This window comes from Primulina tabacum, chromosome 1 (genome assembly GCF_025594145.1).
Source record: "Primulina tabacum isolate GXHZ01 chromosome 1, ASM2559414v2, whole genome shotgun sequence".
NCBI classification, from domain to species: Eukaryota; Viridiplantae; Streptophyta; class Magnoliopsida; order Lamiales; family Gesneriaceae; genus Primulina; species Primulina tabacum.
The window spans coordinates 52,890,789-52,906,168 of record NC_134550.1 but is presented as its reverse complement, the minus strand read 5'-3'; the positions used below and the strand labels follow the sequence as shown (position 1 = coordinate 52,906,168).

Sequence of the window (15,380 nt, the reverse complement as noted above, 5' to 3'; positions counted from 1 at the left end):
TTAATCATTTTCTGGTAATCTATTTAATTCACATGCACGTACAGTTGTTGAAGCATTTTTCTTGCAACATTTTTTAAATGGTTCTTATTTTAATCAGGATAATTTAATGCCTTGTTGAAATAAAACCAAGATTATGTTTTTTCTGTCTTATTGGCAGGCTGCAGTACCTAGTAGCCAATTGGAATCTGTATTTGTTATGAGATTGCCGCACCACCCACAATTGCCCAACAATCTTCTGAATCTATTTCCTTAATATTCATGAAACAATGTTTGTTCCTCAAAAAAAATCTTGAAATCGAATCGCATGGCTTCGTGAATTGAATTTCTGACGCAGAAATTGGTACAAAGACATATAAAAAAAACCCCATAAACTTTCCTAAAAGAAATGAACAAAAGGAAGAAGCTAGCTTTTACTATGTACTGTCATTTATGGGTGGATTGTTTTTCTTTAATTTTTTTTAATGTTCATTCTACATCACAACGCCGAAACTGAAAATAATATTGCATCCGAATCATGCCATTCCCTCCTCAAATCTTTCTGATTGTACTTGATTCATTTTCATCAGTAGTAGTACATGCTCCCTCTTCCATGAATGTCATCATTCAACAAAAAGTTGCTGCTAGTCACCGGCTTAACTTCTTCAAAATCATTGTATAATCCACTGTTTTCCAGAACCCCACTTCCCTTTTGATCAAGATCACTAATTAGTGTACTGATCATTTGATCTTGATCATACTGAAGCATGAAACTTGGGTTTTGGTCTTCCCCAAATCCAGCATTTGAGACGAATCCCGGATGTTGAAGTTGTTGGAAATTATCTTTAGCACTGTTACTGAAATTGATGAAACTTTTCTCGGATGAAGAACACTGGAAATCAACCAAACCCCCTTGGCTTTGTTGATTAATATTAAAAGAATAGTACTGACTTGTAGAAGACAAGGGAATATTAGTGCTGTAATTATTTGGTGGGTCTGGAATGGGTACAGTGTTGGGGAGAGATTTAGAAACCTCGGTAGTGTAAATGGAGGTGCAATCTCTGAACAATTCCGACAGATTACGTAGAGATGGAGACTGAGGAATCAAAGCTTGAAGGGTTCCTGAAAATGGTGACGATTTTGATGGAACAATTCCCAACATCAGCTTCTTCTTTAGCTTGGTGTTCCAGTAATTCTTGATATCATTATCCGTTCTCCCTGGTAATTGTGCCGCTATGACTGACCACCTTGTTACAATTGAGAAAATATATATATATTGGTTCCTTAAGCACCAAATATATTTTTCATCTGAACAGCTTGGACATGCATGCACATCACATTTAATTTGCTCCCAAATTTTATGCAAACAATAATGTCAAGTTTTCCCAGTTCCATTTTGCTCGATTTAACTCGCGGCCGTTGCCAGTATATAGGAAAAAAGTAAAAAACTTTTCAAAGCTTAAGAGAATTCATATTTAATGAGCTGGTTTGAACATTACCTGCTTCCAAGGGAGGAATAAAGAGTGCAGATTATTTTATCTTCCTCATCAGAAAATTCACCATGTTTGATATTAGGCCTCAAATAGTTCAGCCACCTCAATCTACAGCTCTTCCCACATCTCTTCAGACCTGATCCAACACCAAAATCATCCTACTCAAAACTCATAAACACATATACAAATGTATATATATAGACACACACACAATTGATTATTAATTTTCAGGGTCTACACATAGTTTAAGTTAAGTTAATTCTAATATATTACCAGCTTTTTGAGGAAGTGCAATCCAATTCCCACCAGTGCCAGATTTTTCAATGAAATCTTTGAGTTTTGCATCTTCTTCAGGCGACCATGGCCCCTTCTTCACATTTGCTTTGTCACAGCAAGGAGCTCTTCCCATGTTTCTCTGTCTAAATTTATTTTTCGACTGTGGTTTTCTGCGCATTGGAGTGATGGTGTTTTAGTATCTTCTCTTCATTTATTTACACTATTGACTTTTGAGATTTATATTGTTGATCAAGAAACTCTAAATTGTCTCCTCAATATATAATAATTAGTATTTCAATCGTACGACGCAAAAATATCATTTTATGTAATTAATGATTAAAATTAATAAATACTAGTGTTTGAATAATTATTTAAAATTATTTGATATAATATAATAAATTTATTTAAATTTAAAATATTATTATAAAAATTATTATTTCATTTGATAGAACACTCAAACGATGATAACAATAATATTTTGTCGTTAAATTAACTTATTTATCTTGGTTAAACGAAACTACTATTAATTAAAAAAATAGAAAAATATTTAAAAAATCATATAATAAAAACAAAATGTTAAACAATAAATAAACATTTTTCAAAAATTCATTTTTTTGTCATTTATTAAATGAATAAATTTTGATTAAAAATGTAATTATTTTTTGGACATGTTAAAAATATTTATATTAAATTTTCATTAATATACATAATTTAAAGTTTTATTAAGATACATAATAATAATAACAACAATTTACGGACACTCTTTTAAAAAATTGAAAAACGTAATATTATATAAAAGCTTTATATTTTATTTAGTATGACAGAGAATATTAAACATAAAATATATAAAAATAACACACAACTTAAACCATAATCGAAATTAAATATAATGATATAATCAATGCAAATTACTTAAATATAGTTTATATTTTCAAATAACATCAAATTTGAATTTTAAAAAATAAATTGAAAAGAGTTCAAATTTATTACTTATTTATTTCTCATGTTGGTAGATATTATCAACGAACTAATTAGAGTTTAAGCACCAAATATATTTTTGAATGATTTATCTTACTGGTGATACTGAACATTGCTACATGTATCGAAATATTTATGAATTGATTTATACAATTTATAATCAGACTGAATTATTTATACAATTTATAATAACGACTAAATATATCATAGTAACACAAAATCATATCTCAAATTAAATGAATTGATCTAGTAAATGAAAAATTTTACAAATAGCTTATGTTTTCAACGGAATTCAGTTTCAATTCGAATAAAGAAAATAAAAAACATATAATTCATAAATTACATTTGAATTGATATAAAAATGAATTAAATTCAAATTTGAACGAATTGATGTAATCAATGCAAACAATGATTTAAGTTTTGTGTTTTCAAATATCTTCCATTCATATTTGAATTTTTTTACATGAAATTGAAAATTTTATTTAAAAAAATATCCATAAAAATTGTATAATATTAAATGTTTCAATCATTTAGACATTACACATATTTCGATATTCATGATATATCTTTATTTTTTTAGAATTGTCATTTTGATAGAAACATACTATTTTAAGCAAAAACTCAACTTTTATATATATATATATATATATATATATATAATATTATGATTTATTGTATTCATTGAGGAGGTACTTCGTGTTCAAGTCAATGAGATGTACAGCTTTTATTTGATAAGTTTCAAGTTTCATCAAAATTTCGAATTATATTAATATATGCACAGTGGACATATATAAAATTATTGACTGAAATGAGAGTTCGAATTTTTAAAACAAGTAACTTTAACTTGAAATGCAGAGCCAATAAGTCAAAAGTTCAATGCGGAGGATATCCGATTCCCAAATAATTGTGTGTTTAAACTGTTCATCGGATTTCCACTTTACCTACCTAACCGATGAAAATGATCATCTTTTCTGACCCACCCATCTTTTAGAATGATTTTTTTTATTATTACAACTTACGCGAGGAGAGGTGATCGAACCCGGAAAACCGATTAGTCCGACAAGGGATGAGACCATTAAAATACAAGCCCGGTCTCATCTTTTAGAATGATTTTGATATTAAGAAGAAGAAAAACATCGTCTGATTTTGATTTTTCCAAATAAAAAATAATTCTTTTGTTCGATATTATCATATCAGTATTTTCTTACATCATATCGGTATTTTCACATGTCAACACTATGAGTAGCAGACAGGACAAAAAGATAACAAAATTTAAAGTTTTTGTGAACTAAACTCAAAATGAGAAAAATTCATCTTTGAATTGTCATGAAAGCCACAACAACAAACAGGTCAGGCAAAAACACTCTTGGCAAAAACACTCTTGGCAAAAACTTGTGTGACACGGTCTCACGGGTCGTATTTTGTGAGACAGATCTCTTATTTGGATCATCCATGAAAAAATATTACTTTTTATGCTAAGAGTATGACTTTTTATTGTGAATATCGATAGGGTTGACCCATCTCACAGATAAAGATTCGTGAGATCGTCTCACAAGAGACCTAATCAACATTTTTACCATTTTTTGAAGAAAACTGGAAAAAGGGTCTACCCATTATTCTTGTTTTGTATTTCTACCGAATGCGTTTGCATGCCTCAGATCGCTATGTCTCTGTTTGTTCGATAATTTATAAATTAATATATATTTCATCCAAAATTAATTTTTTTCAAAAATATTTTCATGAACAGAGATATACAGCTTACTTAACCCCATATGTAGGTACTCCACTTATCAATTTCCTCAAGTAAATACAGTTGTGCAATATTTATATTAATTTGTTGTTGTCGGATTATATTTAGTTCTTTCTATTTGTCTATATCTCAAACGTTGCGAGCCACACCCGCTCTGATCGGAATAGGAACGATCGAGTTGACTCGAACCCTATATCTTATTTAACTTAAAAGTATAGTTTGGTATATTGGATAAGAGAGAGATTGATAAATAATCCTCCTTATCTCACGTTTGGTACCTTTTTAGAAAGTTCATGATAATATCATGGGCCCGTGATAAATAATTTTATACAAGGATAAAATATCACTTTTATGATATGTGATAATTTTAATTTAATGATAAAAAAATCACAAATGACTTAATTGCCCTCAATATATAAAAATCATAAACCCTATATATGATCAAGTTATAAATTAGTATCACTAGATGATAATTATATAAATGTTTTTTTATAAATCTCTACTAGTAGGTAGAAATTAAAATCAAATAAATATTTATATTTATTTTTATATATTATATAATATGATAATTATGTAAATGAACTCGAAATAATTATATAAATTATTTTTATAAATCTCAATAAAATTATTAGTATCACTCGATTAACCTTAAAAATTGATATTTGACTTGACACACAAAATCAAGAGTTCAATTATCATATTATATAATATATAACATTAGATAAAAATAAATAAATTATGCAAGCACTGTCTGCGAATTAACATATAAGAAATATGAACTCAAACAACAACTTTGAAATTATAAAATTTATTATGATAAGGTTAATTTTGTCATTACAATCTAATATATAAATTTAATCACTCTTATTAAAATCATACTAAACATTAAATATAATATCATATATCTTATTTATCCTTAACTTATCCTTATATTATATATCAAATGTTTATCATATCATGTGTACCAAACTATGTCATATAGTTTGTGTAATCAGTTAATTGAATCTATCCGTATACTCTGTACCAAAAAATTAAGGTATAAAGAAACGATATTGTTTTCCGTACATATAACTAACATATCGATTATACCGAAATTTTGTGATGATTTATTTTAGTGCGATATTGGTATGTACCATTTTATACCGAAAAAACTTTATATTTTTTTAATTTATTATTTTTTTTATGTAAAAATAATATATATTTTTAAATTTCAATATATTGTTTCGGTATATCGATATATATGAAATTTGAAATTTAATATTGTTGTTATACCGAAAATTTCGATATCCATTTCTGTCTTTTTCTTGCGTGACACCGAATCTTTGGTTAAATAAAACCCGAGTCGTAAAGGGTATATTTGAAAATAAGTGAAGTTTATGATTGTTGTGAATCATATGATTGCATAAAATAATTGGGAAAAAGGAGACAAATGTCGTCGTCCATTTACTTTTGGAAGGCTAATACGAGGACTTGTGTTTTTGCTCAATAAATTTGGGTTGGTAAACTATTGTTGAAATTAATTAATTTCTATACAAAATAATGGTCTAATTATTTTATTGGTGAGTTCATTTACCAAACTTGACAAAGTCAAATTTCATGAAAACATGTATTTTTTGCTACTTTCACCTCTTTTGTCTTCACCCTTTTTTCCACACGAACAATTTTCTCATCCCTAGACAATATTTTATTGTATTAATAAAAAAATAATTTTCCCAAATCAAATTTTTTTTTGGTTTTTGAGATATTATTATGGAAAAAGGATAATCGATTTGAAATCTCTCGCTCTATGTTTTTTAACTTTGTTATTTCGAATTAATATAAACGATGACCATGTTGATGTTTATATAAACGTCGCATATATACGGAAAAATATATATATGTCGCTTGTGTAATGTAATAAAATTTTAACACCGCGATACCAAAAAACGATGACGATGTTGATGCATACATAATATAATCATTTAATAAGTCAATTAGAAATTTATCGACGCTCATAGAAAAATATGTATCACTATCACCCAAACATATATATATATATATATATATATATATATATATATATATATATATATATATATATAGGATGTTGATGGACACATAATATAATTATTTGAATTAGTTATTTAATAAGTCAATCAGAAATTTATCGACACTCATGGTTTTTGTTCTAAATAATACTATATTAAAATAACTTTCCAACATAAATTCCAGCTAATTAGATTATATGTACATTTTGGCAAGGATATGGCGTGAATGAATAATAATAAATTAAAAGATAATTATATAGTTAATTTAAATTTCAAATTATTTTAACGTAAGTGATGCGAAAATATTGAATATCATCTTTAACATATAATGGCAATATTTATATATTTTTTTAAAAAAATTAAATTGTTAATGCATGTTAATTTCTTATATATTAAAAAAATTGTCCATAGCTGTCTTACAATTTTGGCTGTATTAATGATAATTATTATTTATTGGGATAGTAAGCATATGATTTTAATTTTAAATTGAAAAATATTTGCTATAATATAATATTTAAATTGATAACATCTAGACATGTCAAAATGGGTTGGCGGGGTGGGCCAGCCCGCCACCCACCCGCCGCAACCCGCCATTAGGCGGGACGGGGCGGGCCTCTAAATGGTCAACCCAGCCCAATCCAGCTTGGGCCGCGGGTTAGACGGGCCGACCTGCTTATTTTTTTAAGAAAAAAATGCTAAAGATATTTCAGTCAAATAGTTTCATAAAATAATTAAAAACATTGAAATAAAAAATTAAGAAATCATACAACATAATTCATAAAAAGTAAAGTGTTTAAACCAAATATGAAGATTGAGACATGGAAGAGAACATAAAGTCGAGGAAAGAGACGGTTGTAAATTTTAAAAAATATTATGTCTTCAGCAATACACATAATTAGCAAACCTCCGTCGGGTCCACAAAATTTCACTGCAACTCGTCGGACTTCAAATGAAACCACTATTGGGTTCACAAACAACTGATATGCTTAAAAATTATTTTAAGATTCATGAATAAAATTTACCGGAATTTCTTCCCTTTTGTTTTCTTTATGTGTATCTGTAAATTTCACTTTTTTTATTTTCTTTATGTATATTTGTCCTAAGAGTAAATTATCAATAAATTTGTTCTAAGAGTAAATTATCAATATATTTGTTCTAAGACATGGAGGCGCATGAAACTTATTCAAATTTTTATATAAAACTTTAAACTTAAAAATATAAAATTTTATCCTGCTGGCCGCCTCGTTTGGGCTCAGCCCATCTTGGCCCGCAATCCAAACGGGCTCAGCCTATTTGGCCCGCCTCCAAACGGGCTACTATTTTATCAACCCAACCCGTTCAATTTTTATAGCGGGACGGGTCGATCCGACGGACCTAACCCAATTTGACAAGTCTAATAACATCATCATCAATACATTTCAAGATGGGTTAGTCAGATCTGGTTGGTGGGTTTCGGGTTTTGTGGCCCAAATTATGTGGGCTATTGTGAAGTTTAGCCCATTAATAACCCAACAAAAAGTATACAGTTTTGTCAAATAAATTGAGGCCAAGCCCATACAAAAGTTACTGTTTTTGATGGGCTGTCGGATTCTTTTTCCTTCAAACGAAATATGACAGCTGAAGGTGAACCAGTTACCAGGATTATTTATTATTTTTTCTTCTTGTTTGAATTATAGTTCAAGAAAAATAAGAGCCCTTCAAAGCATAAGTGATGATCATGAAACCGGTAGCTGATTTTGAAAACCAAGGAGCATTTACGGGAACCTTCGAATTCCCGCAATCTGTTCTACCAAGATATGTTTTGATCATCATCCTCAGCACCACAATCTGTTTTCAAGAATCAAAATCTTCAGTTTCGAACTTTGTGTCTTCCCACCCGACACTCCCACCGATTCCAGTTCTTCCTATCCCAACCTCACGCCAGATCTCATGGAAACTCTCAGAAATGGCGATGTTCTTTCACTTTGGTCCCAACACTTTACAGATTCGGAGTGGGGAACAGGTCAAGCTGACCCTTCAGTTTTCAACCCACTGCCTTCAATGCTACACAGTGAGTTGCTGTAGCCAAAGACTCTGGATTTTCAAGGGTTATCCTCACTGTAAAGCACCACGATGTTCTGCCTTTGGCCCTCTGAGTATACGGATTATTCTGTGAAGTCTAGTTCTTGGAAGAATGGGACAGAGGATGCGGTGAAAGAGCTTGCTGACGCTGCAAAAGTCGCTAGTGTAAAATTGGGGCTTTATCTTTCTCCTTGGGATATAAACGAACCTTGTTATGGAAAGAGTCTGGAGTACAATGAGTATTACATGGGGCAGATGACTGAGCTGCTCACTTGGTATTCCAAAGTAGATTCGCTTTGTTATTCTCGCTATTTGATTTTTAATGGGTTTTTAGTATACTTGAATCTTCTTGTTTATAACGCTGATCCCATTTTATTCACTGTGTCATGTGAATAAATCATCGAATGGTTTCATATATTCACTTAAAATGGAGCAGGTATGGTGACATAAAAGAAATTTGGTTGGATGGCAAAGGGTGAGGGAGAGAAGGACATGGAGTACTTTTTCAATAAAAGGTTTAGTCTTATTCGGCAGCTTCAGCCTGAGGCAATCATATTCTCTGACGATGTTCCGGATTCGAGGTGGATTGGGGATGAGGCTGGTGCTGCGAGGACTACTTGCTGGTCTCTTTTTAATTACAGTGCCATAAAGATCGGCCAAGCTGCTATCGAGGAGTGAGTATGTTTCAGTTTGATGGTGCTTTCCCTTGTTTGGAAAAATTCGTTACGCAGTATTAGTTATTTTTCGAATTTCAGTTACTTGGGAGAGGGAGATCCAGAATGTCCTGACTGGGTACTTGCAGAGTGTGATGTCTCGATACGAGCTGGATGGTTTTGGCATGCTTCACAAGCTCCAAAATCGGCACTTACTCTTCTAGATATCTATTATACATCAGTGGGCAGAAATTCTCTCTTCTTACTGAATGTACCCTCAAATTCGTCAGGCCTTGTATACCTAGAAGACATTCTTCAAGTCCCCCAAGACTTTGCACAGATTCGGAACTCCATATTCTCACATAATCAAGCAAAAAGTTCTCTGGTATGGGCTAGCAACACAAGAGGTGGTGTGAGTTGTCCTACATATGGCGCTCAGCGTGTTCTTGAAGACGGAATTTATTCATACTGGGCTCCAGATAAAGCACAATCGGACTGTCGGCGTTCTTCTTCGATTTTCAAAAAGATGGAACTAATGTCTTACTAATTCAAGAACCAATACATATGGGCGGGCAAAGATTGATGGGATTTCATTTTGATTTCGTGGATTAGGAAGGGGAATGGGAGCAGGTCACAACGGGCACGACCAGTGTTTTTAAAAAACGATAAGCCCGCGGTCATCTACTAGCTAGCACATAAGAAGAATTTTTTTACTTAAATACTTCATTTTTTTGTTTGGCTCTGTATTTCTCCAATAATTCATCTATATTAGATTCTAACTCAAAATCAATAGATGAACTACCGTCCAAACAGTAGGTGTGCGCCTTTTTGAACAGTTGGCACGACTGTGGGATACAATAGATTGTTATCGTTCCCAAGTGTCGCATGAGACACTTGAAACTTGAAATCGTTAAATCTCGAAGTGACGCGTTGATATCTTATGTCGATCCGTTTTCAATTGTCGGGCATGTCTCCTTGCTTAGCTGTGTAGATCACGGTTCAACGGTAGTGCAAGTTTTTAGAAGAAATTGCTCATGAAAATTCCAATATCTTTCTTTTTCTTTTATATGATGTATATTGGTGAATGTGTGTCATTTTTTCAACCAATTGGTATGGAATTTAATTGGAAATATGATTCTCAGGTATGCAAACATTGAGTAAAATTCCCAATACAACAAAGCAATTTTCTTGGAGGGCGTCGCCTCAAGGCATAAACATGGCATGAAACTACCTTGTGCGTAATTTACGATGTCTTTACATCTCTAAGAAGACGAGCAGCTATAGCCCCATATCTTCTAGCTTCCCAGTCGCTAAGCTTCTTATTTTGGATATTCTCGAGGATGTTACCTTCCTCTACTCGGTCACTTTTACAGTCATCAACCTTGTTATGAGTAGCACTACAGTCATCAACTTCCTCTGGCCCTTGTTTAATTTCTCCAGATATGTCCTCGTCAACATCATCATCAATTCCTTTGCTCACGCAGTTTGAGGCCTTCGGGTTCATTATGTATAGCTGTATACTTGGATGCTGGTACTCACCGTGCATCTACATGGATTACAAAAGACGACGATTCAGGAGACAGTTTTAAGTTCCACCACACAAAATCTTGAGCAATAATTTGTCATTTTGGACTTAAATGTGTCCCAGAATTTGAGAAATTTAAAACTGAGCTACCGCCAAGATGCTTAATATTCACAAGACCCCATCAGATACAATATACATGTCACTCTTTCACAAGCTTCAAACAATTTATCGTAACTACAGCTTATTTGTCATTCGTATATCCAGAAGATAGTTTACCTTTGCTTTAGGAACAGTTTTAACTTCAAAATTCGTCTTCCACAAGTCAAGCATTCGATCATGGACATTAGTGGAACGAAGTTCATAACCCAACTACAGACCAAGGTTCTGACAAATTAGAACATTATCATTTTTAGTTCATTTTTAGTTCAAACTTCAAATACTTTTAAGAGCAATACCAAAACTGTGGTTCTGGGTCCTGATAATGAAAGTAGAGTCTGCAAAAGCGGTTCCAAATGGTGCTCAACATATACCTAAGTAAACAAAATTCAAAGAGTTGATGAGTATTACTAGCACGTGATATTACCAGTGTCGGTTAAAGGCACAATATTCGATAATATTTTTGTGCAATCCCTAGCTCGCCACTTAAGAAGAGAATAGTTTTAATAGGATAATATATTTAGAATTGTACTAACAACATCAGTGCCAATTATGTAGTCAAATGGGGGATCGACAGCCCTTATATGGTCAGCATTACCCCAGTTAAGCTCCGCGACCTCAATGGATCCAAATGAATCTACAAGAAATAAAACCGGAGTGTGAGGAAAAAAGAAAGGGGAGCCAAAAGTATGTGCCTCTACTTCCCACTAGGTTTTTCCTTTTTTTCTTCCAAGTTTGTGCAATTTTTTTTTAAATTGCAAGTTTTGACCCCCCAAAATTCATCGAGTTACCTCATCTTGCCTCCCTCATCTTCTCTCATCACCTCTATTGAATTCCAATACTTGCCCCCTCATTCAACCATGCGGAAGCGGTGAAAAAGAACCTAAAGCTATGAAAAACATACACATTCAGAAAGAGAGAGACGGAGAGATGTGCACCTGAATCAGAATTCATTTGTAGGATTCTTGAAGTATTTCGCTCAACGTTCCTCATAAGCAAAGGCAAAACTTCAGTTTGGTCAGTTGAAATCACATCACATCCGAGCAATGCCATACCTGAAGAACCTCATCATTATTCTCTAATCTTGAATGTCCCAAAAACTTTGCTTTGATCAAGTTTGACAATGCAAGAAGCTCACCAAACCCAGCTACTCCACAGCCTGCTCCAATTTCGATTACACGTTTTCCTTTTAGTTTAGATGGAGAAAACCTCCCCTTTCTACAATTTTTTTCCTTCATAATGAACCCAAACATGTTTTATTAATTTGATTATATAAACAAAGACTGACAATTTAACAACCGTTTGAAAGCTGAATTCATCATCAGCATTTATGGGGGGATTTTTGGGCAACCTTCTACAAAAATGGCATCTGTTTCTTAAAATAGCATAATGTAACATAATGCATTATGTGCTTTTAGTCAAAGAATTTCATCCTTTAAATAAATATGGCGGGAAGGTCATACAATTAAATGTCCCCCATGGAAAAAAATTTAAAAAAATCAGTAATAGAAAGCGATCAGAACCCAAAAAATTTACCAAAAATTTGACCAACACCATTGATGCATCCCATACGGTAGTTCCTAAATGCTTGGAGTTGGGATCCTGTCACATTTGCAGGATGTTAGTCATTGTGAACGAGGGAATCATGAAGCAGAAGAAACAATTTTCTTTCCAGAGAAACATGTCAAAAAAATATCAAACAAATATCAAGGATATACACACATCATTGCCAATCTAATGGTTTTGGAGCAAAAAGATTATTTCGGTCTATAGTATACAAAGCAGAATAATACTTATTATAAAGAACAACAGATATAAAAAGTAAAAACCAAGGTATTTATTAAGTTTCAAAAGAATATAAATCAGAGATTCAAAGATGATTACAAGAACCACAAATTTCCATATACTAAGTGCATGTAACGGGATTTTTCCCTGTGAACAAATAATAGATACTGTAATATGACACCAAATAGAACAGAACACATCCACAATCAGAATCATGCGACACCAAATGGTGGGAATAGCAACTATTGACTGTTTATTTTAACTAATCTAAATTAGACGATACAAAGATAAGAAAAAATAATCATGAACAGTTGTACTACCTGTGAAAATTGAAGCTGATGGCCGAGAGCTTCAAATATAACAACTGATGTGTGAGGAGAATTCAATCTGAGAAAAAAGTAAGAGAGAGATACAGGCCTGATACATTTCAGCGAGAAATAAGCAGAAATTTGGCTTGCGTTGCTGAAATTGTTAGCAGCAAACAGGTCCAGAGGAGACAATAATTGTGAAAAACATTGTACAATGATACTATAAATACTTCGTGCTTAAAGTAGACCGTTTAAATGGATGAAATAAGCACCTAATCAAAGTCAAGATAAAAGAATTTGGTGCAAGGAAGTGGAGATAGAACAGAAAAATAGATTATGGGGAGTAAAATTTGCAGCTAATGAAACATAATTTTTTTAAAAAAAATTCGTCTCATGGCTGCCATCTCCCCAACCCCCTTAAATCAATCCTCGCAACTGATGCAAGGGGAAAATTTTGACAGACCCAATAGAGAAATATACTATCATGCGGTGGAATCCTTGGAGTTTCAGATTCATTGTCAAGAAATAGCCATATGGAGAAGCACAGCCGACCAAAATGTGCCGTTCTAATATGTTTAAGATATTATTAACAAAATGTAGAATTCGAACCCAGCAATTTAAAGATAAGAATACGAATTAATCACATGAAAGCATAGATAAAAGATATACAACATAGAATCAAACTATTAAGTACAGAAGAAACTGAGAAAGTCGTCATACACGATCAAGATAAGTTCTCCTTGATCAATAAAGTGTGTAAAGTAAAGTACCTGTCCGCCTCCATCTGAAAGCTTCGACTCAATCTCTTGCGGCCTCACACTCTCGTCACACACAACACTGAAAATTCTAAACACAGCAAAAACTAAAAAGGAAAAAGGTGGAACCTTTAAGTATCAACCCCTTCCAATCAATAGCAAAAGCAAACTCAAAGCCATAATGTGAAACAGAAACCCGCAAATGAAATGAAAATTACTGCGTGGGTTCTGATGAAATGCCCAAAACGATCAGGGGAATAAGGTTTTACAAGTTTGATTAGGCGTTGGAAGGCAAAAACTAAGATTTGATTCTCACGAAGCTACCTATTTGAATCTGTTCATTATCCTCTCCGAACAATTAAACCCATTGAAAGTTGGACGCCATGAATTGAACCAACCTGGGATCGACATGCAATGTTGACTGTCTTCCAGACGCAGCGGAGAAAATCCCATGTCTATAGCTTCAACCTTCATATCATATAATATAAAATATAAAGATTATTTATTAAAATATTTATATATAATTTTTATTAAACTTAAGTTAATGGAAAAGAAATAATACTGAATTGTTTATTTATATTAAAATTTATTTTTTAACTTTTAGTTTGATGTTATATTTTGTTTTCTCATGAGAACTAGAGGAATTTGATGTCTTTCAGAAACCAATGATAATTACTATAAAATTATGTTACTTAATAATATCTTAATAATATAATAATATAGATTATATCAAACAAAAACATCTGATATACCAGCAAGTAATACAATACGAAACTTTTATGATATTCTCTTATAAGTCAATTTTATTCGACTAATCTTCAACTCAACTCAATCTATTCTATTCTATATCTATATAAATATATGAATGCGAATTGTGAATTTACATCAATGTCCTTACATTCATTTAATAATAATCATTAATACATGTTTATATATGAATGTGAATTGTGAATTTACATCAATCTCCTTACATTCATTTAATAATAATAATTAATACATGTTTATTTTTTTTATTTTTTTGTGAATTTACACACTTCATTTTTAATTTTTTTTTGGTTTCCATGTTTTTCATCTATTAATTAATGAAATTTAAATTGAAGATAAATGAATTTTAGTCTTTTCCAATCTATTAATTAATGTGATTTTTTTTTATTTTTTGTGAATTTACACACTCCATTTTTTATTTTTTTTTTGGTTTTCATGTTTTTCATCTATTAATTAATGAAATTTAAAATAAATTGAAGAGAAATGAATTTTAGTCTTTTCTAATCTATTAATTAATGTGAATTTACACATTCTATTTTTAATTTTTTTATTTTTTTTGTGAATTTACACACTCCATTTTTTTTTTGGTTTCCATGTTTTTCATATATTAATTAATGAAATTTAAAATAAATTTAAGAGAAATGAATTTTAGTCTTTTTCAATCTATTAATTAATGTGAATTTACACACTCCATTTTTATTTTTATTTTGTTTTCCATATTTTTCATCTATTAATTAATTAATGAAATTTAAAATAATTGACGAGAAATGAATTTTAGTATTTTCCATTCTATTAATTAATGAAATTTAAAATAAACTGAAGATGAATGAAATTTAGCATTATTTTTTATTGTAATGAAATTTGCACTCTAT

At 31.4% G+C, this 15,380-nt stretch overlaps 2 protein-coding genes and 1 pseudogene across 4 annotated transcripts; 1 reads left to right on the top strand and 2 right to left on the bottom strand.

Moving 5' to 3' along the window:
• Window positions 1-317: 317 nt before the first annotated feature.
• Window positions 318-1,974, bottom strand: LOC142519652 (transcription factor RAX1-like). Its single transcript, XM_075622687.1, has 3 exons — window positions 1,743-1,974; window positions 1,476-1,605; window positions 318-1,223 (listed from the first exon to the last, which is right to left on the bottom strand). Exons 1-3 carry the CDS (start codon window positions 1,921-1,923, stop codon window positions 563-565), a joined length of 972 nt encoding a protein of 323 aa, XP_075478802.1. The 5' UTR covers window positions 1,924-1,974; the 3' UTR covers window positions 318-562.
• Window positions 1,975-8,149: 6,175 nt separating this feature from the next.
• LOC142519645 (alpha-L-fucosidase 1-like) lies at window positions 8,150-10,010 on the top strand (annotated as a pseudogene).
• Window positions 10,011-10,321: 311 nt separating this feature from the next.
• On the bottom strand, window positions 10,322-14,234 carry LOC142548671 (uncharacterized). 3 transcript variants are annotated; one of them, XM_075657142.1, is made up of 10 exons: window positions 14,142-14,234; window positions 13,759-13,850; window positions 13,001-13,067; window positions 12,432-12,497; window positions 12,034-12,127; window positions 11,834-11,950; window positions 11,432-11,532; window positions 11,195-11,269; window positions 11,016-11,108; window positions 10,322-10,760 (listed from the first exon to the last, which is right to left on the bottom strand). In XM_075657142.1, exons 2-10 carry the CDS (start codon window positions 13,770-13,772, stop codon window positions 10,458-10,460), a joined length of 930 nt encoding a protein of 309 aa, XP_075513257.1. In that variant the 5' UTR covers window positions 13,773-13,850; window positions 14,142-14,234; the 3' UTR covers window positions 10,322-10,457. The 3 variants fall into 3 exon arrangements, with proteins under 3 accessions (XP_075513257.1, XP_075513275.1, XP_075513267.1); XM_075657160.1 differs by having other exon boundaries at window positions 13,759-13,834; window positions 14,142-14,224; XM_075657152.1 differs by having other exon boundaries at window positions 14,060-14,214.
• Between the last annotated feature and the right edge of the window lie 1,146 nt (window positions 14,235-15,380).